Here is a 26184-nt window from a genome sequence, read left to right on the forward strand (position 1 = left end):
AATATTGATATTTCTCTTCAAGTAAATCAGTATTTTCATTGATGACCAGCACTAAAAAGGACTAAGAGAGGTGAATGGCTGTGAAGATAGTTTTAGACCTTTGTTCATCTCTATTTGCAGGTACAAGAGTTTTGTGATTTACCAAGTAGTTTGCTGTCTGAATACAACTGAACACAACTTTTATATAGGAATACCAGTGAATTTCGTGAACAATTCTGTGTAATAACATCAAATAAATATTTGTTTTCTGTCTTAGGTTTAAAATATTGGAATTGGCCTGAAAATTGACCTTCACTTTTTTTAAACTGAAGGTTATGATAAGCACACCAGAGTCAACAACCATCTGTTTGCAACTTAAACCTTCTAATTCATTCACCAAGAGAGAGGCTAAAAGTTAAGACTTATTTGAGCCTTCCTGAAAGGCTTGATTAAGGCTTGAGTGCAATTTCAGGTCAGCTGTTTTAGCTACATTGTTTTTTCCAGCAGATGAGAGTGGCTGTAGCAGCTTATTGTTGTCCTTCTGGAAAGAATATCTGGAAATTGTTTCAGTCTGTTGATTGGCATCGCTAAATTCACAGAAGTTTTTTAGTATGTTCTTTTCTTATCTAGCTTATTCTGGCTTCATCTATTTTGTTTCTCTCTCTCTCCCTCTGAATCTTTCTCTTACTTTTAGAGGTTTCTTCACAAAAGTATTGGTAATACCTTTGTTCACAGTTCTTGCAGTCATTGCATTGTAGTTTCCTGCATTTTGCCTTGGAAGTGCTATAGATGTCTCATATACACATCACTGCAAGTCTGAACCCTCCTCAACATGGAAAGGTGATGGGCCTGTGGCTCCAATTTCCAGGTCTGATCCCAACTTCCCTTGCTACTACCTCCAATTCATTGAGGGTTCATTCTAAAGCCTGTTGAAGATGGTGGAAAGATACTGCCAGGTTTTTGATCAAGTCAAAGTCTCTCTGTCCGTTACCTATGGAGTGGGAGGTGGTAATGCCGCCATCCTCCCACCTTCTTTTTGAGCACATCCGCCTTGTGCACTGCAGTACCATGTTACCTTTGAATAAGGCAGTTTGTGGTTCCATGGCTCAAGGTGACAGTTGTATCCTGGGAATGACATTGCTGTGTTGATGCAGTGTAATACTTTCACTGTCAAAGAAAGAAGGTTGTTCAGCTTGGGGACCAGGCTGCACCACTGTTACACTGATGTCATTGCTAGCTCTTTTAGAGCTGCTTGAATATCTCTATTGCATGCTATAGACATGTCTTTCCTGTTTAAAAAGTAAGCTCTTCAGAACAAGGACAATCTCTTGGTGCAAGTATACATGGGTCTCACGCTAGGAATATCTGTGCTTAAAAAATAGTCTGAGTCAGTGAACATACTTCAACTTGGTGTATACGTTAATACAACAAAGATGTCTCAATGATTATCATATGTGATTGGGAGCAGGACTCCTCAGTTCTTTACTATGTCCAGCACATAATGAATTATTTTCAGCATATACTATGGCTTTTAGATCCTCTATTTACCTTTCAGCTTTTGATAAAGTGGATCTAATAACCCTTGCTGTAGAGTTTTGTGATAAAAAGTGATTGTTTTCTAAAGTGCTTTGAGAGCCTGGAAAAAGGTATTAGTGTAAGTAATAATTCATATTTACATCTAGCCTAGGAATTACATTTAAATGCAATTTAAACCTCATTGGGATTTTCTTTTTTTAGAATCCTCTCCCTGTGGTAAGTATTGGGCATATCACTCAAATTATGACCAATGTTTTAGTAGAAGAAATGAGAAGGGTCTCTGTTGCTTCTTTGGGGCTTTTTCAGCTCACTTGCAAAATGCTTGTGTCTTTCAGATGAAGATTCTGATTCATACTCTCCTCGTTATTCCTATTCTGAGGACAGTAAGTAATTCTCATTTCTTGTGTAATCTGTCAAATAGAAAGGACATGTAAAGCCTGTATTTATTTGATTCTTATCCAGTCCACCAATGTTTGAATATTTGTCATCCTGCAGGCAGAACTCAGCTTTCAGTTCCCCGCTCCAAGAGTGAGATGGACAATATTGATTCAGAGAAGGTTGTTAAGAGGTCTGCCACTTTGCCACTGCCAAACCGTACTTCATCGTTGAAATCAAGCCCAGAAAGGTGACCTGAACTTCAGTACTGGAAGAATCTCTGAGAGCTGTGAATGGGAAGGGAACAAAGGTGGAAGCTTTAGGTCCACAACTCCATTTAAACTTTTTTTGGAGAAACGGAGATGTAGTTTTGTCTCGGATTCTTCTACTAGCTAGCAGTGAACTCCTTCATCATCACATCCCAATCCCCCATTTTGTCTGTCTTATTTTTTACCAGGCATCACACAGTCTGTTGCGTAGTTTCCTGCCTGGGTGAGGAGTGCTTCCCTGCGTATTATGCCTATACGGTGCCTACCACAGAGGCACAGTGGAAACTCTTGGCTCAGTGTGACACTGTAAAGGCAACTTAGAATACAAGCAAGTAGCAGTAATTGTGGAGAAGTAAAACTTGGATTTATGTTGAGCCTTATTAAAAGTTTTGTTACATTTTCCATTTTTGAGGAGTCCCACTCATACAAACTTTATTAGAAGTAGGTTCTTGGTGGTGGTGTCATTTCTGATGTTTCTTTTCTGTCTTCTGATCTTTTTTCCCTCACCAAATTCCATATGCTCTTAATGTTTTTCACTTTAAGAAAATTGCTGCCTAAAATGAACAATGCCATAATTTGAGATTGCTAATTCAGTGAACATCTCAGGCCACTGGATCAGGAGACGGTGTCTGTTGATAAAATGTGTCTTTCTTATGCAGGAATTGAAGGCATACTGCATTGGCCCTCTGAGAAAACTCTTGCAAGTGAAAAGATTGCAATAATTAGTGTTTCCTATTATCCTATATTCCTTTATTCCTTCCTTATCCTTCCTTATATTCCCTATTCCTATTATTCCTTTCTATATTCCTTCTTAGAGGAGCTGAACATTATAGGATATGGACCTTGAATACTTTGACTACTGCGGTCTGAACTGTGCTAATGTGGACACTGCACAAAATTATAGTGGTTTGGATAGTCAATAGACTGTTCTGAGCCATCTTTAGATATACTAGTCTGAGATAATTTGCTCATCTCTCTAGAAAAGACCCCCTCTTGGACTCCAGAGTGCCCCCTAAACCAGAGCAGTAGTACTCAGGTAATCAATGATGTGGCTAAAATGAAGAAGTTTAGCAAAAGAAGTTTAATCTGAGTTCTGCTCAGTTTGGACATGTTCATATTTGTGAGCTTAGTTGAAGCCCATCACTAAGCTAATTCTAATGAGGGAAGATATGGAAGCCTGGAAGTTTATTAAAAGTACTTGCAAAAAACCCATTCTGCTCCAATAGTTTCAGCAGCTGAGCTGTATCAAACTGCTATAGATAAACAAATATACAGCTGGAGCCCTATCTGAACTATGCCTTTTGCAGCAGGCTTCTTTCCTAGATCAAAACAAGTACCCTGTTTAACTATGATTAACAGGGAAAGGCGCCTGTCAAAAGGAAGTGCTTATCTCCATGGAAGCCACAGTGTTTTGGGTGAATTGATCTTTCTTTCCTCAGGACTGACTGGGAGCCTCCAGACAAGAAGGTGGACACCAGAAAATACCGTGCAGAGCCCAGGAGCATTTATGACTATCAGCCAGGAAAGTCTTCGGTTCTGAACAATGAAAAGATGGTAATATTTCTTTTATCCTACTTTGTGCCTTTATCCTGTGATTGTAAAATACTCCTCAAGTGCTTGTCCGGTTCCATTTGGGTAGGATTCCTTATGCTTACATTGCAGTGCTCACGATATATTTCCTGTATATTTTGTTTTCAAAACTGTTTTGCATAACTTCCTAACATTTTTGTTCTCGTTAAAGCAAGATCCATGGGGATTGAGAGGCTTCTTTCCTTTTCGACATGTTGTTTTCTGTGTTAAGTATGGATCACTAACCCTAGTTTTTAATCCATGTTTGACACTATGACCTGTTCAGCAGCTGTTTTGCCAGCTGTGCTTTTTCTAGGGCACAGTATTAGTTGATGCAGGAGGGTTGAATGCATTATGCAACAAAGCAGGCTGGTTCAGTTTCTATGTTCCTCTGATGCTTTGAACACCAAATGCCTAATTTTTAGAGTGCCTGTAATGTACCTCAGGGGATGCCTCTGAGGTGCATTAGGACATGGCCATCTCCTCAGGGCTGCTTTCTTCCTCAGCTGGATCTCACCACTTCTGTGGCAGAGGTGGCAAAACTGAATGTGAGCTGGCTCCCCAGCTATGCTGGTGTGTAACCTGGAGTACTAAGTGAGCTGTTACCAATTTCAGTTTGAATCAGTAAGTACTGCTGTAAATTGTGACAGCTAGGGGACATACAAAAGTCTCATTCTGCAGGCTTGGCTGAGAACGCTTGGCAAGGGGCAGGGCAGAGAAGTAGTGCTAACCTCCTAAGCCAGTCCTGTGTAAATCACCACAGCTCACTCAAGGTGTCCTTCAATGGTATAAGTGTGTAAGTGCTAGAAATGGTACAGAAAGATATACTTGTTCTGTGTAGGTGTTAATTTGAAGGACCATCATCAGCATAATTGAGAAAAATTGTACAAAGATCATCAAAGACGAGAAGAATGTATTACTTCCAATGTTATTTTTTGAGCTTTAATTTCAAGCCATAGATCACAGAAGAAAGGAGGTCCTGAAGAAGTAGCTTCATGGTCTCTATCAGTCTCATTAAATACAACAGTAATACAGTGGTTAGCAACTAGATCTTTCAAGGAGGTTGCAGGAGATCTGTGATATCTTCTGGCAGTCACACGCATGACTATCAGAATTCCAATCCAAAACCACTTCAGAGCAGTGAAGAGCCTCCCGTTGATGTCAGTGGGCTTTCTTTCCATGTAAAGGCAGTTATATAACAAGATCAGTACTTCTAGTTGGAGTACAGTGAAGAAGAAAATGGAGGCATTGCTTCTATTGTGCCTTTAAGAAATAGTCAAATATTCCTCAGGCCATTGGAGATCGATCAAGATATAATGACTTATCTTTCATATTGGAGCATTGCCCCTCTTTCAGATCACTCATGAGCTCTTGTCCTAGAGCGTTTGTTGTGATGTCTGATGGCTGTGTCAGAGTCTGGGGCACCTTGCAAAGCCCAGCACTGTTGGGAACTCCCTGCTGTCTCAGTAACCCCATCACAGGATGATTTGCATCAAGACACTTTGTGTTGGCTCTGTGCCTGTGTGCAGCTCATCGCTTGTTGTGATAGAGCACTTGGAATCACGCTGGCATATCAGACATAATGTATTTATATTTTTAATGCACAGAGATCCATTATGTCTAAGACTAGGTACGCTGAAATACAAGAGTTCGCTAGATGTCTTTATGAGGGTGGCACCTCATAACCCTCAGCAATGGACTTTATTCTCTTATCTCACCAGTAATGTTTTTAAACAGCTACAACTATTTCAGCTTTTTTTGTTTCACTAAAACAGATTGTACGAACAAAAGGGAACTTACTTTTCAACTGTACTGTTTTCTGTCCTGTCTGATTTTTCCTTCGTTGTGGTTTTGTCTGATTCTCTAACATTTCTTTGTGAAGAAACAAGTAATATTGTTGCTCTATCCATCCCTTCAGAGATCTTTCAAGGATGCTCTGTCTCTGACTTGTCTCCTTTGATTCAGAAAACCACCTTTCACTCTGTTTGCAGTGTATAGAACAGGGTTTCTCACATACTCATGTGCTGTTAAAGATGCAGTATTTGATTCAGGTCTCACTGAATCTCTATTTTTAACCAAATGAAGATCAAAAAAAATTTTCTAAGTACATGCAGCTTTGGACTCAATGGAGTGTGTGACAGTAGGACTGAGGGACTGGTTGACTCCCAGCTCTTCCACTGAGTCTCCCTGTGACTCTAGGCAAGCAGTATAATCTCTCTCTGTATGGCTCTCCTGATCTGTAAAATGCAATTCATTCATGTTCATCTTGCTCACAATGATGCCGTTAGGCTTAACTGATGTTTGCAAAGCAGTTCGTGGCCTTTGTGAGAGAGGTGCTACAGAAATTCCAAATTATAAGGTGAAATATCTACATTTTAGAATGGGAACCATGGAATCTGCATCTCTAACAGTCCCTTTCCGTGTATTCTTTGCATAATGTTATCCTTCTCTTTCTTCCATTCCCCTATCACCAACTCCTTTAGACTCGGGATATAAGCCCAGAAGAGATAGATTTAAAGAATGAACCTTGGTATAAATTCTTTTCGGAATTGGAGTTTGGGAAACCGGTAAGTTTGATAGTTGCGATGACCAATGAAGTCAACCTGCCTTTTTTTTTTTTTCTTTTTGACCCCCCCTTCCCTCCTTTTTTTAATGATTGTCACATTCCTTTGCTAGGCTTTAAACCTGGAACAGTTGCCTCACTTATTTAAAAATGTGATTGTTCATAACATCATCCTGGTACTGATGCAAAGCAGCTGTTCTGTGACTACTTTAAGTATTTTTGTCATTTACAGACATTCCCCACCTTCCAGCCACGTGTATCAACAAGACAGTATTTTTTCACACACCATAGTTCAAACTGCATTTTTGTTGCTAATATGTAGAAGTAATGCCTTGTTCTCATTACTGAAAGGCCTAATTCAAAGCCCTTATTCTCCCTCCGCCTAACAAGATCTTGGATGGCTGATAGGTGGCTTTAAGTCAAGGAGAATCGCCCATTTATTCCTGGCCTTGGCTTGTAAACTGTAGGTCAGTAATTTCCAGCTTCCATAAACAGATCATGACCCTGTTTCCTGCTCATTTCCTTATGCATGTAGCTGCCCATTGCCTAAATGGGGTGCATCAGTCTGTGTTGAATAGCCCTTGCTACTTCCTGAAACCAAAGGAGTCTTGAGAACAGTGTGCTTTCTTTACAAATGTGTTGCTATGTGTGGGGGGAAAAAAAAAAAAAAAAAGCCTTGATTTCTCACTCTGGAAAAGATGAAGCAAAGCTTAATTATTCAATAGGACAAAGGACATTTTGATGGAGAGAACACAACAGTGGTCAGGGCTACTGGAAAAAATGTGACTTTAAAGCATTTTATGGCCTGGTTCTTACTGGTTAAACACTGTTAACTTCATTATTAAATACTATGTAATAAGCTACTCTTACTGCACCAGAGGGTCAGTATCAGCCTCTTACATCTACTCAAGTATAGTGGTTGTTTCTCCTTTCTCCTGGAGGCCAGTTGTCAATTGCCCACGCATACCATTTTTGAGTGCTACTGAGATTTCCCTGCATGTACAGCAAAACAGAATTACATTTTAAAGTTCAGTGCTAGCAACTGCAACTGCACATGGATACCAGAGAACAGGTTTTCTTTAAATCTAGCCTTTGTTTTCACAGAAGTGACAAAATTCCTCTGCACGGAATGTGGCTGCCTGAGGTTGGGTGCCCAGTCTGATCACGTCATAGAAATAGTGTAATTTTTGCTGAAAACCAAACATGTATAGTTACTGTGTGGTAGTCCATTTTGTCATAGAAAGCTATGTATATAGCTATGAACCTTCCATCCTAAGTCAAAGAAGGAGCTTCAACAGTGTTTGAAATGAAACCCCTTAACTTTTAGGCAGTAGAAGTCAGGTAAAACCCACCTCACTGAGGCCTTTAAATGATGTAAGTGTAAGGATTTAACTCTTCACAAGTTGTCACAGTGTAAGATTTCCACGAAGTGAGAAGAAACCTGATTTTCTTTGCTGCTGTGTAATTAATAGCCCTATGCTCTTGAAATTAATGAATGTTTGTCATCTCCATAATCCTTCAAGTTAGTGTAAGTTAATGGAAGACATGTCAGAGAAAGGAGAATATTTATGCCCTTGGGCCTTTCTAGGAGTGAAGGTATATCTATTCCTGTAGAAGCGTGCATTTGTACTTTTAGTCATGCAGGCTTGGCTTTGTTTCAGAAGAGGGCATCTCAGGCTACACCAACAATCCATCATGATATCCCATGTCAACTTGCCCTAACTCCAAAGCCATGCAACCATGCGCCCTGATCACTGTGCCAGCCCTGAATGTGGTACTCTGTGCATAATGCTTTGGCATCAGGCACTTGAATGGAGGATGCTGTCTCAGACTTCTATAGCTAGCAAAGCTCCCTCTTGGCTTCATTACCGCAGCCAAAGGAGCATGCTTTTTCTAGTTTTGCTCACTGTGAACAGTGAGAGGACCAGATTTTTGTGACTGGCTAGTAGCTAAGTCTCATGTCTAACCAGAGAGTTTAAACTGACATTTGCTAGCGCCTGGGATTTTCAAAGACTCTATTTGTTCCAGCTTTTTTCCCCATGCTGGAGATAAGGTGTACTTCTACAGGCATAGTTTCTCCTGGCTTTCTGGCTTTATTTGCAGCTATGTGACATGGGCAGGAAATATGTATCCTTAGTAAAAGGATTCTAGTGAACCTGTGGTTGTTGCTCTCCAAAGACACCGAATGACCAGGATGGGGCTTTCCCCACTGAGGAAAGCACATGTGCTTCTTAGGGCAGCCGAAGCAACACTTTGCTGGACCAACATCCCAGATGCATTTCTGGGCAGCTCCGTGGACATACGTGTGCCCTGCAGACAGGTAGATCAGTCTCTGCAGTATGGATGCTTTCTCGTTGTGCTCCTGGGACCAAATCCCCACACACTTCTTCCTCCTGTCCCATGGCTCTGCAGCTCCATGGAGCCCATCTACAAAACTTGACATTCGGTCAGTCTAGAGCTCGGCTGTCATGTGCTGTGATTGTGGGATCACACACACACAGACTTTCTCCCAGCCCTTCCTGAGACAGCACTGAGTAAGCTCTTTGCTATAAATGGAGAAGCAGGGGGCTGGGAAAAGGGTGCACGTCCTGCCTTCTTACCTCCTTCCCTTCAGTTCCTTGCTCCAAATCTTAGACCTAAATCTTTGCAACATCATTTACTCCCCTGCAGTTGCCAATTTAATGGATAAGAAATAGGTATTTAGTCTTTGCATCGACACAGTGGCTTGTCCAAATGCCAGCCGACAGGTTGTGTTTGGAAACAGCAAATGTATTCTGATTTCACAAAGTAAGAATAAAGTCTTTTTGAGCGTATTAGTGAGAGGTGCATGTCTGGTGAAACAAAGGTATTAGCATGGCATTTGGATAGGAGTGTCAGGACAAAGGTCTTTCACTTCGAATATTTACATGTGCATCCAAACAGGAAAATCCTATTTGGGAATTGGCGCCTTCACTTATAGGATTAATTTTAAATAACTAGTTCCCAAACTTCAACATGTCCTACTCTTTCCACCAAAATCCCCCACAAGCAAACCCTCAAACAAGTGAAATAAAGAATAACAATTCTGCATTCTCATTGCCCCACAATGCCACCACTGGAAATTCAGCCATTTGTTCACCTGGTATGTATTCATAGTCTGGGGGGGGGGGAAGATCCTCCCTTTATTGAAGGCCCTTGTTTTACCCTTTCCTTTAGAAAAGAAGAATGAGCAAAACATGCTTTTTATGACTCTGTGTTTCCGCCTTTTGCCCCCCCATTTTGTTTGTTTTTTGTGCTAAGAATGCTTTAACCACCAGCTGTGGGCTCCCTCTGGAGAGTCCAAAATCCCTTAGATCACCTTGCAAAAATAAAAATGTCCTCAAACACTACTGTAAACAGCCCCTCCCAGACTGCATGTATGCTCCCTTTTGCCTCCCATGATCTCTTGATATATGTGCTATAGTGGATTTATCCCTCTTTCTATCACTCTTTCTCTGTTGTGTTTGGGTTTTTTTTAATTTCTTTTCCGTGTTGATGCAAATCCCCTGTTGTATTCCCTCTCTGTTCTAATACAGTTTCCATATTCTCTGTGATGTCTTTCCTTATCTTCATTTCCTCATTTCCTTCCTCTGCTTTCCATCAGCCTCCAAAAAAGATTTGGGATTATACTCCTGGAGATTGCTCTATCCTTACTAGAGAGGATAGAAAGGTAATTGTGTCTCACGTACGTTGTACTACAGCATCTAGCGCGTATGTATGTGCGTATGTGGTTTTCTCTTTTTTTTGTAGCATTGCTTGGGTTTTGTGTGCTTGTGAGTGATTTGTTTTAATTGGGCTTGAGCTCATTAGCCTAACAATTAAGTAGCTAGTAAATGGATTTAATAAACAATTCTTAAAGCTTAATCAGCCATAATTTAGAGTGGTGGTTTTGCTATCTTGACTTGCAATGATAATGATACTAACAGCATATTGCATATTGTTACAGTATCTTTTTTTTTTTTTTTTTTACAGGTGGGTTTTATAACTTTATGGTTTGTAGAATTAGATTCTATCAGGCTTGTGCATCTCTTAATTTTCAATGTTAAATGCCTAAAACTATTTCCTCTGTAATGATTGAAACATGATTAATTACTAGTGAATTTCTTTGTATTGTCGAAACCATCTTTGTCTTTTTTTTGATTAAAAGGCTCGCCTTTTTTTTTTTTTAATTAACATTCCTTTGGTTTCCCCTAACCCTAAGCATTATTTTCCCATTCTTCTTCTCCTTCTTTAACCAGACTGATCTAGAAAAAGACCTCTACCTCTACCAGACTGAGTTAGAGGCAGATTTAGAAAAAATGGAGAAGCTTTATAAAGCGCCACATAAAAAGCCGCAGAAGGTATTTCCTATTCTTTTCATGCTGCCAATCCCTGTTTCCAAACTCTCTGCTCTAATCTGTTCACTGCTGGATGATTATTAAATGAGGTTGGGATAAATAATGGTTCTGACCGTTCTGACTGCATGGCTTGCTGTGTTGCTGTCAGAAATAATAGAACGTGATGCTGAGAATCCGGCTTGAAATCCATTTCAGATACAGATACATCTGCAGTGATTTCCTCTATCCCACATTCCCTTTCAGCTGCCCAACCCCTCCCTCCCCCCACATCCCCCTTTAGGATTTTGAGTTCAGTGTCTGCAAAAAAACCCCGTATTTTTCACATGAATAGGCAGCAGCAATCAGCTTAAAATTCTTGGTTGGCGTCACGTCATCATCTCGTGCCTTTCAAGCGTGTTGCCATCTACCCTCCCTTCATACAAGCCCCGCTCTCTGCTAGAAGCTCATGCCTACCCACGATTTGGATATTCCCAAGAGATTTTACACAATTTTTCTTATGCTGCACCTTGCCATGGCCTTCTAGGGCAGGTGAGCTGCTGCTGCTGTTTTGAGGGTCTGCAGGACCCAAACCATGAAATAATAGATTAATTTGGTAACACGCCATTTCTTCTATTTTATTCTGTTGTGGCTGATTTTTTTGGGGTTGTTTTTATTTTTTTATTTTTTTTTTTTTTTTTTGAAGCTCCAGCATTTCACCAGGACCTGAACAAGCTGCTTTTTCACACCCAAGATTTGCTTTTTCTGTCTACATAGGAATTCTCAGATAGTTACCAATATAGAGCATTTCTTCTAAAATTGCCTTCAGTTTTTTAAATAATGTACCTAGGAAGTGTTAGATGAATTTAGAGCAAGCGGATAAGAACTGGCTTTTGCTATTGAACCTGTGCAGCTGGCGTTGCTTCTCTTAAGTAAGGAAACTGAACTGAAACATTGCTTTACTTGTTAGTGCTTTGATATTATTTTTTGAATGCTGGGGAATGTTTTGCTGCAGAAATGTAATATACCTTTAAAGCAAAGGCGGGCAGTGACTGGTTGGGGAAAAAGCTTGGGGAAATAATTATGAGCATGTGTCTCCTGGTCATGGCCCAGCTGGTTATCTCTTCTTGCTTTTGGCTTTATTCACAATGACTCATTTGCAGACAAAGAATAGGCTCTGGGAAAAGGCATTGGCTGTGCTAAAAACCTGTCACTGCCCTGAGGGAACTCGGGAAAATTGTCACTTTTCTGCAAAGACATTGACAGCTTAAATTGCATTTAGACTTAAACCTCAATGTCTTCTAAAGGCTAATATTCAAGCAATAAATGGAAAATTACTTAGGCAAGCCTTTCTCTTTCTCCTCACGTGTAAGTATGTGTCAATGACGCCTTTGTTTGGACTTTTGCAGAATACAGCACGTGTCACTCCTCTGGAAACTTCCACAGACCATTCTTCCTAGTAAGTTTTCCAATTGCTTTTTGATGTCTCTTTTACCATCTGAGGGCACGTAGGACAGGGTTTTGGGTGTTGGAAATGGGTTGGCTTTATTTTTTGGTGATGGATATAGACAAATGTGTGTACCATGAGAATTATACAGGTGCTTTAGATAAGTCCAGGTACAATATCTGCTCTTTGATCTTGAATGAATTTTGAAGTAATTACATGAGTGATTTTATTGTCTAGATAAGAATTGCTGTTTGTGCTAGGCAATGACTTTAAGGTCTGTTTTTGTTGTTGTTTGGGTTTTTTTAACCTCCATCATGATGAAGTTTGTGAATTAATTGTAACTTCGTGCAAGTAACTGCATTGTGTGGAATAAACAAAATTTGTTTCTGATACACATGTATGATAGATTGGCTCCTGTTAGATATTCCCAGTTATGTGCACCAGATCAAAAGGATGCCGTTGATGGAAGGCAGTAGTTTTCCAACTTCCAAGAGGGGAACAGTGGTAATAGTGATATTTCTCTATAGAAAAAAAAAGATCTAAATTAGATTTCTGAAGTCCTAATGTGGCTTTGCTTTTCTGGAGGAATACATAATAAACAGTAAACTCTGTCTAAATTAGTTGCGTATGGAGCTGGTTTGTTTTAAAAGAGGAACGCACACACACAAAACACATCCAGATCAAGATGCTGAGTTGTGCTGGGTTACTCAAGCTGTACTAAGTTACTTGAGCCAGGGAGCCAGTTCCTACTTGGGAACCTGCTGCTCCTTGTAACTGGACTGAGCGCTTAACACTGTCTGTAGGCACAGTGGTCCCCTCTGCATGGATGGTTGTTAGGAAAGGCATGTTCTTTTTCAGACACTCATTAACATCACGTGTGTTCGCCACCTCTCTGGGACTGCCTTAGAGGACTCTTGTACTTCTTTGAACTCTGTTGCCTTCTGTTTGTGCTTATTGTGCTGGGAAACTTGCACACTGCTTTATTTTGTTGTTTGCTCCTATGACTGTTTAGCTTTGTTTTGGTAGGGAGAGAGCTATAAGATAAATGCAGATCTCAGAGATTAGCATAAAAAGCTTATATTTGCCAAAGGACTGGTAAGGTTTCTGCCCACAGCAGCGCTGTCTGCCCCTTCTGACACCACCCAAAGCACACAGGCATGCCAGTGCCTGAGCCAGTGAAGGGGTAGTCTAGGAATGGAACAAAATAGTGAGGCCTGGTGTGTGAGTTGCGCATTCTTCCCTGCCCTGTCTTTAGAGAGCGGGGAGAAAAGATACCTGGAGTTTATTGTCTTTTTTGCGGTGTTGCTCTTCCCTCTGTTTACCTGATTCTGATGTGGCAGCCTGCTTTGGCCCTAATAAGGGAGCAACTGGTAAAGGAACTCTGCCAAAGGCCTCCTCTCTCCCCTAGGTGTATGCTGAAAGGTGGATTGTTTTAACTCTTTGGTTTTTTACAACTAGGCTAAAATGCTTTTACTTCCCAGGTGAGGAACTTCAGGGCAGTCATTATTCCCTGCAGCAATTGGCAGGGCTTCCTTGTCAGGGAACCTGGCAAAGAGAAGCACTGAGATAACGCCCATAAAACACAACTGCTCTGTAGCTATCGGTCTGTTTGAGGATTGCCTAGGTTGAAAAACTGACAGTATTCCCTTTCTCTTTTGTAGTGCTTTTCATGAGCTTTTACTCCAGAAAGTAATTTATGAGACTGCATATGACCTGGTTTTCCTTGTCCAGAAAGTAAAATCTCCTTTGTGATCCAGAGATTGTGTAATTCCACCTCCATAGCCAGTCCTCTGATGTATTTGAAATCTTTCTCTTTCCCCATAAGTACAGCATCTATCCAAAATAAACAGATGCATGTACAAATCTATCCACAACAAGCAGGCATAACCACAGGCATTTCCACACTTACATAAATTTGAATCACTCCTGGACATCACAATGTTCACCAGCTTTCAAAATGTTTCCATGAATTGGCAAATGCCATGCTTTTTTATTTTTTCAAACTTTCCAGTAGTCATGCTTTGGCCCCAGAATAGCTTTGTGTGAAACTGCATCTTATTCTGAAGAGCCCAGTTCAGCACAAAAACTGGTATCAGATGAGTTTAGCTTTTAGAAAAACACTCTCTGCCTAATTGCTCGGTAAGTCTTTTGTGCCTGGAAAGGCCATTTATACCATGGCATTGTTGATTATTTTTTTAGAAAGAAATCTAGAAATCACATGTAGGGGCATACTTGTACTCAGATTCCTGTCTGAGGGAAGGGATTTGTAATGAATGTTCAGTTCTTAAAAGCCAAAGAAATTAAAATTGTACTCATTTTAACAGCATTTTGTTTATACATCTGCGTGGTAGACCCAGAGACCAGGGTTTTTCATTCCCTGTAGTGGAAGCCTGAGGAAAAGCTGAGCAGAACTCTGTACATTTGGGAATTTCTTTGGTATTTAAAACAGTAGTGTCTGTAGGCCCATACTGTTTCTTCTCTGCATGGTCCCCCACCAGTGGGATTCAGAAATTGCTCTGGGAGTCTTGAACTATAGTGTTAACTGGGAAGCTGAATTGGTTGGGGTGAACTCCTGAGCAGCTGTGCTTTGTAAGCAGGGGACAGGCAAGGCTAGGGTTTAAGGAGAGAGGGCTGGGAGCTGGAAGTTACTTGCTGTATTTCCAGCTAGCCAGTGAATTTGTGTCTGTAAAGAAATCATGCATCTGCTCTGTGACTCTGTTGTCTCATCTGTGAAATAAAGCAGTGTTTTTCTGCCGCCTGTTTTCTGTGGGACTGAGCTGGGAGAGTTCCCTCAGGTGGATAATGCTATGGTAGTGCCAAATCTAGAACATTATTGAAATGTCGTGTTCTTCATTCAGAACCAATTCTTCATACACAGTTTATTCTGTGTTCACAAGTGTGGTTTTCTCTTACTCTGCATGAAGCTCTCAGCAAATAGAAATGGCTTACTGGTGTCCCTCCTCTTTTGTGTTTTCCAGCTCTGCATATTCACCCAACTACCATGCAGTGAAGAGGGAATCAGAACCAGACCCTGCTGGCTTGGAGAATGAAAGGCAGATTTACAAGAGTGTGCTGGAAGGTGGAGATATCCCATTCCAGGGGCTGAGTGGCCTCAAGCGACCTTCTAGCTCTGCTTCCACAAAAGGTAGGTGGTCAGGGCACTAACCTCTTCTTCATTCTACACAAAGTGTCAGAAGACAGGTGATAATGGTGCGAACTGCTGCAGGGTTGAGAGTCCTCAAGCAAGTTGAGGTTTCCTTGTCCTCTCTCTTTGCCATCCCCAGTTTTCCCTCCATTTTTGTCTTAGACCACTCTGGCCAATAATTTTCATGACCCCTTTATCTGATCCAGGTTCCTCTTACCAACAGGGACCAGCTCCCTCCATCCAGCACCTCAGCCACACACCCCGTACCCTCATGTTCTTCCTCAAGGCTGCTTAGGCTGGCCTTGTTATCCATCTGCTCCTACTACCTTGCCATGCTAGAGCCCTTTCCTGCCCTTTCTGCTCTTCCTGCTGTGGTATCTCAGCAGGCCACACCATGTCTGCTGGCCTGGCTACCTTGGTGTAGCTGGCACTGTGTGCTCCACAGCCTCCTGCCTGCCAGGAGTGTGCAGAGAATGTATGGGACACTGTGAACCAGCAATGCCCTGCAGGCTGTGAGTCAGGGAGGCAGCAGGGACCACTGCATCTCTTCCCCTTTCCTCCCCCCATCATGGACTGTCTAGATTAGGACAAGGAAGAGCCTGAGTCCCATCAGGGAGTTGTACTGGGGAATATATCCTGAGCCAGCTTCAACCTAAAAATGGCTTCAGATGGGGAGAGGACTGAGGAAGGAATGTGTTGGCTTTCTGAACTGCTCTCCCTAAAAATAGTACATCATACCAAAAAGGTCTTTCTCTGTCTCCATCTTCCAGCTGTTTTCAGCATTATGTCAGGCCTGTAGGGCAAGGAGTCAAACTGGATCTGAACAAAAAAATCTGTTCAGACAGTTATTGTTCCCCAAACTGCAATTGAACCTGAACAGTTATTTTGACATTTGAGTTTAAATTCAAATCGGAAACCGACTTAAAAACTGCTGTCTAAGCTGAAACCAGACTAAATCTGAATTTAAAAAAAAAAAAAAGTAGTGTCCTGATCTGACTCCTTGATTTTTAAAGCAAATATGGCTAACAACAGTGTCTGAAGGACACTCGGCTTATTCCTAGTATGGGGACTCTCAAAGCAGGCTGTTCTTGAGCAATGCCAACTGATGTGGCCTGCATGTGCTAGCACAGTCAGCCACAAATTGTCGTCTTCCTCGGAGAAATAAACTGTTTGGCAAGCACTGTGATGAGACCATAGTAGGTGTGATTACAGGGCTTAGTATTAAGCCATTTTTGCAATGTTAGTGCTTCTGCATTCTTGCTGACACCCTGATCCTGCCCAGAATTCAGCTGCCCTTTTCCATGGTGCTGCAGCTTCACTAGAAGCTGATGATGCTAGCACTTTTTAGGAGGGTGCCTACAAAGTGCTCCAGGTCTGCTTCTGGCCAAGCCTTTCATTTTAGAGATGCTAGCAGCACTTCACCTACTCCTGTGAGCGTGGCTTGTTGTGCAGTTTCTGCTTGCTTTTCTTTGGTTTGAAACTTTGTTTCTTTAAAGTGCATTTTATGAGATCCAAGCATGTTCTTTCTCCTTTCTCAACAGCTTTCTAGCAGTTAAGCTAACAGGTTGTATTTATTTTATTCTGCATGCTTACCAGTGGATCGTAAAGGTGGGAATGCTCATATGACTGCACCCTCTTCAGTTAATAGCCGAACCTTTAACGCTAGTCATACCGGTATGTTAGGTCACGCATGTAAACATAAGAAGCCCTTATCAGCTGCAAAAGCCTGCATTACTGAAATCCTCCCTTCTAAATTCAAACCCAAACTAGCAGCTCCAGCTGTTCTTGTGCAGGACAAGAAGGGTATCTTGCTGTCTCATGAGAAAGCTCAAAGCTGCGAAAACCTTCGTAGCTCCATTACCTTGTTTCATAATAAAAAAGCTTTCATAGTAGACATAGGGGAAAGCATAGAAAACATGTTGATGAAGTCAAAACAGGAGTATGCCATCAAATCTGGCAGTACTATGAGCCTGCAGGAGTATGGCACCAATTCTAGGAAAGGCTACCTGTTCCCTGCCTCCAGGAAGAGTGGGATGGAGTTTACAATGCTGTATAAAGACATGCACCAGATCAACCGGTCCAGGATCGATCTGAGCACAGTCTCCTCCTGCAGTGTGAGGGATATTGCATCTCAGTTTGAGAATGAAGCAAAGGACAGGATGGAGCACAGTCTTAGTCGAGAGGATTCAGAGCAGATCCCCAAACACACTGTTTCCTCCCGTATCAGTGCTTTTGAGCAGCTGATCCAGAGATCCCGATCAATGCCCTCACTTGACTTTTCCACTGGACAAAACAAGTTCACCACTTCTCTCCAGTCTAAAACTTGCCTGAGTTCAGCCTACTCTGCAGAGTTTCTTCTGGATTTGCCAAAAGCACACCAAGAAGAGAAGGATGCTACCAGCTTGGCAGATAAATCATCTCGCTCCTGCAGCAACATGGAGGACACAGCTTCAGATGTCAGTGATGCCATCCCTATGGACACACTTTCAGCTTGTACAGATGAAATAGATCTCCTCTCAAATGCGTCCAACGACAGCGGTGGCAGCAGCAACCTCAGTGGGCCTCAGAAGCATAAAATCAACAGATGCAAAGGCTCATGCCCGGCTTCCTACACCAGGTTCACTACCATCCGAAGGCATGAGCAGCAGCAGACCTCCAGGAACCCTGATGCCAAAGGGGATGTCTATGGGGACAGACACATGCTCCCCAGAAATGTCTACCTAATGAGCCCGCTGCCCTTCCGATTGAAAAAGCCCTTCCAACACAAATCCCGCAGGACTCCACCCCCAGACTGCCTGGGAAGCCCGGCAGTACCCAACCCTGAGAACCCAGACGACCCTATACAGCTACAGGGAAGCATAGGAGACAAAAGTCACTACTTCCAGCACCAACTGTGCTCCACCAGAAGCAGGCCTCTAGCCCCCATGCGCCTGTCTTCCTATGACATTGTGGAGAGGCTTAGCTACTTCCCCACCATGGGATCTAGCCAAGATAGCTTCATGGGCCGGGCTGATACTCCTGACTCCTTAAACAATATGAACCCTGTTCCATATGCCCTCTGTCACAGCCTGGACACAAACAACAACCCGCAAAGTGAACTTGGGACGTACCTAGGAGGTGGCTTTTTGCATTCTTTACCAGTGTCCTTTCATCTGTCTTCTTCCTTCCTTTACCCTCCCCTTTTCTTCCACAACCCTTGCATTTTTACTCCTCACCTTTGCCTCCCCTGACTCTCTGTTTTTTCCCCTTGTGTGTCTAACATCCTTTGCGTGTCTTGCTGGACATTTTTGTTCAGGACTTGTTAACAGCCGCGCTTCTGAGAAACGATTTCCGCTGCCTTTCTAATCACATCAGGTTCAGTTTGTCTCTCAAGCAACTCTGGGGATGCAAGAATCTCAACATGAGATGTTTCTAGTCATATATCATTTGCACACATGGGAATACAAAACAAACCCAGACGATTTGCTTTAAGGAAAAAAAAGGTTTTTTTTTTTCTCAAGGTCTAGTTGTGTGTGTGTGCGTGTGTGTGTGTGTGTGTGTGTTAAATTTTTCTCAACAGTAAAATGCAAATCATACTTTTGATGGCAGCGAATCTTTTCTTCACAAAGTCCTTCTATGTCTTTACACTTTCCCGTACTGTTATTTTCTCCCTGTTTTTTGATCTTTGTTCACAAGTACAGCCCAAAAGGGAAAAAAATGAAAATGGATAAATTATTGGGCATCTGATTGGCAATTTGGTCAACAGCAATTGAGAATCCTTATTGTCAGAATGGAAACAAATTGTTTAAAAATATCTATTTTTTTCCTTTCTGGTTATGCTAGATAAATTCAAGTGTATTTTAACTTCCTTATATTGTTTCGAAGTAGATTCAGAATCACCAAGGCATTTTGCACCAGTTGATTACATGGAAACTCCAGAAGAAATTATCCGCAGACGGCATGATGATAAAGAGGTAATGCCCTCCTTTATGACCTAATAACAGTGGTAACAGCTGCATATATAAGAAATACAACATTCAGCCTTATTTAAGGACAGCTTGTATGTCCATGGCTATGTATATTGGAAGTTAGAGCAATCTAGTTGGAACTAGTATGTTTTAATAATACTTCTGCCACTGATTTAATGTATAATGTGTAGTCCGAATTAGTTTTTGTTTAAAATAAACCTGATAGTTCTTATCAATTGCATAAAATTATATATGGGGGCTTTAAAGACTGTAAAAAGATTGGAGATGTGTATGAGATGTGGTACAACACCCCAGTACTGACAGATAAAGATGAAATGGTTATTCTGTGAATTAAAGTTTTATTGTTCTCCAAGCGAGCCACTTGAGTCAGTATTAATCAAACTGGTGAGAACACTGTTTTCTTGTGGGGGTCCTTATGTTTTGAACAGCAAATGTAAGATATTTTAAGCTATCAGAAAGTGTGAAGTTTTACCCCAGTGCAAACTAGAATTCTTTATGGTGTCTCAAGTTGTTGATGGCAGAATGTAGCAGTCCTTTTCAAAATGGCTGGGCAATTCTGGCAGAAGCCAAGATAATAGGAAAACCACACAGACTTTTCAGCACTGACTGTATTCACACTGAGTTAAAGAAGTTATAAAGTGATTCGTTTCCAGGAAGCTGGAATTAATTTTCACTGTGGGGGTGGGGAGGGGAAGTTACATTTTTAGTGTTGACTTTCTGAGTTCAGATAATGTGTATGTGTGCTTTGAAAGATGGTAAAACCTGCTTTTAATTCCTATGTGAAAAATACTTTTGCTGTCTTCTCCTGTGAAACAGTTGGTAATCCTCCCATTTCCGAAATCCAGCACAAAAAGTCATGTAACAGCAAAACTCTGAATTCGCTAAGACCTGCTGGCTTCAAATAAATTAGCACAGAGCTGAACTCTTCAGCCTACAGTCAGCCCTAAAAGGTGGAAGAATCCTTCTACCCAGATGCTCAAAAATGCACGTTTCCCTTAGTGTTCCAGAGACTTCAGAAGTCCAAAATAATTATTTGGGGTTTATTTACTTTATTTTACAAAGTATATTACATGAAACCAGAGGAAGTATGGAGGACCTGAAACCTGAAGGTGGTTAGGATCTCTCTCAAGCTCTTTGCAAAGCCCAGGGGAGTTTGATGCCTTGGAAATTACTTGTGGAGCTGATTCAGGTCTCTTGGAAGTCAGTGAGAGAAACCTTGTTGGTTGAAGGGTGTTTGGATCAGCCATCTGCATTATCAGCAATCTTAGAAGCTCCCAGGACCTCTCCAGAACTTAGAAAAACTCCTTGTTGACTTCCATCAGCTTTGGATCAGATCCTTTGTCTGAGCTGGATTTCAGTTATGCCATAATGGTGTTTTATTTTCTGTGCTTGCAAAATGAAAAAGTATTGTGTAATTAGCAGAATCAGTATTTTATGTTGAACTGTAAAATTCCAGCTATTTGCTGGGACCTCAGAAGTTTTATTTAAGTCACATTTATGGCAGCTTTTGAGTACATTTAACTAGATGATTTACTGCCCATTTTATGCAATTTTATGGCAGAAACTTTTAGAGGACCAGAGACGGCTTAAACGTGAGCAAGAAGAAGCTGATATTGCAGCTAGAAGGCACACAGGGGTTATTCCAACGCACCATCAGTTTATCACTAATGAGCGATTTGGGGACCTCCTAAATGTAGACGATACAGCAAAGAGGAAATCTGGGTCAGAGGTCTGTTTTAGTTACCTCAGTCTGCTGCTTGACCCAAAGCAATATTTGCCTCTCACAAAGTTGTGCTTTAGGCCCACATTAGCTCTTCAGAGAATGTTGTTCGGGTTTTTTTTCCACCTTCCCCTTTCCCATTCTGGCTTCGTTTAGATCTGCTTTGACTCTTGTGCCTGGTAAATTAATTGATATCTCTTTACCAAGCTGCATATGTTAAAGCATGGCTGCTGAGAATTGCTGGTGCACACCTGTGATGCATGCCTTTAAAGATCAGCTACTTTTAGTGAATCAAAGGCATTCTACATCTTTTGCATCATATTGCTACATTGTCGTCTTGTCTGTGCCTTATGTTTAGAAACTTCATGTCTTGTTGATCCTGGCCATGTCACTGTCTCGTAGTTTTACTTAGAAGAAATTTACTCATAGAAATAGATTGTTTCTTCTCCTCTTGAAAGGTGCTTATTGTCCTTTAGAAACAATTGGAAGAAGTCTTAGCATGTTTCACTGCATATGACCCAGTTGGTCTTTCTGAAAGAGACAAAGGAGGAAGTAGATGGATTTTCCATGAGTCCAAGGTACTTTTCCTAAGGGCTGGATGCTCGTTCAGGTGTCCTGGCCAAATGCCTTTTTCTGCCTTAGGGATTTTTGCTGGGACTTTTGACAGTGGCTCTGTTTCCCCAGAGGTGCTGCATTGCAGCGGTGGTTGAGGTGGTCACCACATGGATGGAGTACACTTGTCTGCCCTGTATGTACTTTCAGATGCTCTGGTGCCACATGAATGTGACTGCTTCTTATTTTATGCTCTGCTACCAAAATTACTTTAAAATTGTCTGAATATTTTGTGTCCATTAGAAAATGAGCCAAGTAAATCAAGCTTTAAAGCAGAGGCCTGCTCTCAGTGTCATCTTCAGCTTTGTAGCCACTGGAGACATTTTTTTAGCCACATAATTTATTCATATTTCCTCCTCACCTTTGTCTCTTTCCTACCAATTTATACAGAGTACATGGGTCACATTGCAGGAATCAGCAGGGCCAGGTAATAATCAGTAAGAACCACACCAAATAAAATCCTGCTGTTCTTTTCCCCAGTTAGTAAATTTTGCTTTTCCATTCACATAGCAAGGGAAATTTAGTCCTGGAGCCCCCAGTAACTGTAGTTACTGGAGCAGCTTTCATTCAGCAGGGTTTGTCACATTTAAAAGTTTGTTGGTGTTAAATCCATGTCCCTTAGAGCTCTTAGTTACTGTTATACCGGAAGTTGGCACTTTTTGCCCTGGTGGGAGAGACCCATCCAGCGTATTTGCATTGTAGTACTAGTTGCACACAAGCTTGTAGCAGAATAGCTGCATTCAATTTCTTCCCCAGACTAATGTTAGCTATAGAAGAGTTTGGGTGGTTTTCCTCAGAAGAGGGTTAAAAACATAATTATTAATTTTATTGTGTTGATTTTTTTTCTTCTCCCCCCCCCCTCCCCCCCCCGATCTCTAGATGAGACCTGCTAGAGCCAAGTTCGACTTTAAAGCACAGACGCTAAAGTGAGTACAGCTTGTTACTACTGCCTTGAGTGTTCTTTGCCTGCTTTTTCCCCTAGGATGCAGCATTTTTGAAGTGTCGTGGAATTCCATTCATGTTTTGGGAGTATCTTTGCAGCAGTTCAAACCGAAGCTGTCCATAGTAAGACAGGGAAACGTAATATGAATTTTACAGGTCATACTCTCTAAAGGATTTGTAGGAACATGTCTTCTTTCTCAGTGCATCTGTAACCCAGGAACAAATTAGTGCTCTGCTCTGGGGGTGAGCGGAGCCATGGGAGAGTGCTCTGGCTGATGTTCCTCCACACACCTTGTAAGAACAACAGCTGGGTGAGACCTTTGGGCAGCAGCTCTGTCACTGCCCTTGTGCTGGAGATGGAAGGGATTCCTCTGCATGACATCCCTGGTTGTGCTCCGATGTAGGAGCTGGAAGAACTGTATTAGTTAGTAGCTTACTACCATACAGGTAGTAAATCTACCATACAGGTGGTCAGAACAACATATATATGCAGAACAGCAGCATCCTTTTCACTGTGCTAAGCATTGGGACTTAAACAGATGCCTAACTTTAAGCATGTCAAGGTGTGCCCTTAGCTCAGGATTTTCTTGATTCAGGACCTATAAGGTTACAGAGTGGTCACTGCTCCCCTGGCATCTGTGGATACACCAGTGGATGCTTCTGGTGTACCACATACCCTGTTGCAGTGCCTTGCGTGAATCACACAGCAATACTCGTTCTTTTTGGGAGGCACTGTTGTGAAGAGAAGGCCTAGAAGGCCCTCTGCATGACCTTGGAGAAGCTCTTATTTTAACATTGCTAGGGAAGAAAGAACAAACCAGAATTCAGTGAAGGATTTGCTGTTTTTCTTCTCAGCTGCTAATGTCCTGGGAATATTCTGTATATGTTCTATACGTGATGATTTACACAGCATTTCCCCAGCACCTGTAATAAAACTGAGGCAGATGTAGTTCTCAACATGTAGCTTTCACTTTGCGTGGAGCATGATTCATATCAATAGGGCTGATGCAGACCATGATACCTCAGGATTGCTGGACAGAAAAGGAACACATCTCTTCTCCAGTGGTGTTCTTATGTGGCACTTGTGTTGTTAACAGGGAACTTCCTCTGCAAAAAGGAGATATTGTTTACATTTACAAGGAGATTGACCAGAACTGGTATGAAGGCGAACACCATGGCAGAGTTGGCATCTTCCCACGATCATACATAGAGGTAGCTGCTTTCCTTGCAGGTGTTCTCTTTGCCCACTCCCTTTCTGCCAGTGACCAGTTTATGGGCTTTTTATATGTGACTCATATGATTCTCTTTATTCATTCCAGCTCCTCCCACCAGCTGAGAAAGCTCAGCCCAAAAAGACATCACCATTGCAAGTATTGGAATATGGAGATGCTATTGCCAAGTTCAACTTCAATGGAGATACCCAAGTGGAAATGTCCTTCAGAAAGGTAGGACATTAATTGTGCTGATGAACTGAATCCAGACAAACATTTTTTAACACTAGTAACTTGCAGTTTCCAAATGAAAGCTCAAATAAGATGAACTCCATATTCAGGAAAGATTCCTTCTTACCGCCCATGTTTTTACTCCATACTCATTACATAGTGTGTTTCAGGGACAGCGTTGTAGGTAGGCTGACTCAAGAAGTGCCAGTTGCTTCCTTAAGGCTAGCTAAGAAGATACTTTGAGCACAAATGCTGGAAGCCTGGCTCTGCACGGCAAATTAAATATTTGGTGACATTTCTCCAGTCTGATCCTCTCCAATGGAGATGCACACGGTCACATGAGAATAGTAATATAAAAAAGAAGGAAACTGGATTCACCTTCCTTCGTACCACAAGCCAAATCATTGAGACAGGCAAGCAAAGTTCTGCAGAGTGAAGGGATAGGAATGCGTTGTGTAATGGCTGTTCCGAGCAGTCAGACGTATTTAGATTAAGTAGCAGCATTTCTCTTTCTCAACCAGCTTTCTATTTTACAGCTCAGATTAGATTTTGTCTAATTCTCTTTTAATTGTACATGAAGATGGGGCTTGCACTTTATATTAATGATCTGGAAGTCACTTCATTTGCCAGCAGAACAGGAGGGAGCACAGAGACCTAGTTTAAACTGCAGACCTGTGCATATGCCCTGTATATCTCATACCCCTGAGTCTTGTGGTCAGCCTGAAACTGCTGGTTTCCATTTTTATTAATTGGCTATAGCAAGTGGAGTCCTGAAAATGCGAGCATAACTGAGTCTGCAGACAGCGCAAGTCAGCTCCAGTATATCTGCATTTCCCTCTTCTCTGAACTGAAAAATATCATTCCCACCCAGAGCCTAGGGTTCCCACATAACTGGGAAATAGAGGAGGCTGAGGGCCACCAGTTGTTTTAAATCAGATGCAGCAAGATTAAAAATCTGCTTTGGATTGATGAAATATGTTAAGATCGGGACTATGTTACTGTTCCTTCCCATAGGGTGAAAGGATCATATTGATTCGACGAGTGGATGAGAACTGGTATGAAGGAAGAATCTCTGGCACCAATCGTCAAGGCATCTTCCCTGTCACTTACGTGGAAGTGCTCAAGCGGCCAGTGGTCAAGAATGCCATTGACTATCCTGACCCACCAATGTCCCTCTCCCCTAACCGCAGCATGACAGCTTCACCACAGGTATTTGGACTAGATGCAGCCAGTTACACCTTGCAGAACAGAGGGATGTTGCCATTGCTGTAGTTAAGACTAGTGTTTTGCACAGTAAAAGCCACGTGCTCCCTGCAGTATACTGCAACTGCAGGAAAAGGTGATGTTTCATTTACCAGAAGGGTTAATGAACGGGTCATGTGGGGATTTGGAGACTCAGCTTTTCATCTCTGATCTGTAGCTTGAATTCAGGCCAGGTTGAAAGGGCTACAGTTCACAGCCATCTGAATAAACTTCACTGCCAGAGATAGAATGAATTGGTGGTCCGGCTCCTCATGAGTGCTTGTTTACACTTTACAGACCTCCACTGTGAAGAGTGAATTTCTTATTATGACTATTAAAAGGGCATCACAGACTGTTATAGTCTATAGGATTTATTATGTTGATTCCAGTCAGCTTGAATCAAGCTGTATATTTACCCTTAAATGTTCCAGCTCATAATCAAGGTTTTGGGAGACAGGGTCAGGAGAGCAGCCTGTATTATTTGAAATTGGTGCTAAACAAACTCAGGTTTTGAAAGCAGGCCAGTCTGGGATCTTAGATGAATATTAGAGTCACTATAAACCATGCTGCAGTTCAAAGCAGAAATCAAAATGGCAGCAGGTAATTATATGGGGATCCCGGCATGTTTGCTGTGGAAAATGTATCAGCGCAGCAGTGAGTCTCTAAATCCCTTTCTTTTGCTCTCATCCTGCAAATACTCATGCTTGAAGGTCAGCATATGTTTCTGGTTTGCAGCCATGAGGTTCTGGTACATCTCCCTCTCATCCATGGGACAGAAGCAAGGTCATTCTGAGGTCAAGCCTCCAAGGAACAGAAGTGGAGAATTGGGATCAGGAGGGAAGGGAAAGGCTGCCATGGCTCATGCCTGGAGTCTGTCTGGATCTTCCCTAAAAGGAGTGTTTTTATTCTTAGCCACTGTGTGAAGAGGAAAGATTTGTTGCTTTTTGGGGTTCCCTGTCGAAGTGGACCTTAGTTGAGCTTTTCTGTTTGAGCTTGGCAGTCTCTCCATGGCTGTGACCTGTCTGCCACCAGCTCTCTGCAAGC

General features: G+C 41.8%; 1 protein-coding gene across 50 annotated transcripts in view; it reads left to right on the plus strand.

Moving 5' to 3' along the window:
- Positions 1-26184, plus strand: part of SORBS1 (sorbin and SH3 domain containing 1) — a 215667-nt gene that overhangs the window by 176060 nt on the left and 13423 nt on the right. For 24 of the 50 annotated variants that reach the window (XM_030488187.1, XM_030488185.1, XM_030488198.1 and 21 more), the window contains 16 exons: positions 1851-1898; positions 2011-2140; positions 3599-3713; positions 6212-6295; positions 9398-9412; positions 9914-9979; positions 10548-10649; positions 12032-12081; positions 15048-15214; positions 16811-18331; positions 19082-19167; positions 20744-20911; positions 22394-22440; positions 23554-23668; positions 23776-23901; positions 24913-25107. In XM_030488187.1, coding sequence (XP_030344047.1) covers positions 1851-1898; positions 2011-2140; positions 3599-3713; positions 6212-6295; positions 9398-9412; positions 9914-9979; positions 10548-10649; positions 12032-12081; positions 15048-15214; positions 16811-18331; positions 19082-19167; positions 20744-20911; positions 22394-22440; positions 23554-23668; positions 23776-23901; positions 24913-25107 — 3035 coding nt within the window. Of the gene's footprint in view, positions 1-1850; positions 1899-2010; positions 2141-3598; positions 3714-6211; positions 6296-9397; positions 9413-9913; positions 9980-10547; positions 10650-10693; positions 11555-12031; positions 12082-15047; positions 15215-16810; positions 18332-19081; positions 19168-20743; positions 20912-22393; positions 22441-23553; positions 23669-23775; positions 23902-24912; positions 25108-26184 lie in introns of those variants that run through there. The other 26 variants (XM_030488200.1, XM_030488211.1, XM_030488213.1 and 23 more) reach the window with 17 other exon arrangements.

This window comes from Strigops habroptila, chromosome 5 (assembly GCF_004027225.2).
Source record: "Strigops habroptila isolate Jane chromosome 5, bStrHab1.2.pri, whole genome shotgun sequence".
Classification (NCBI taxonomy): Eukaryota; Metazoa; Chordata; class Aves; order Psittaciformes; family Psittacidae; genus Strigops; species Strigops habroptila.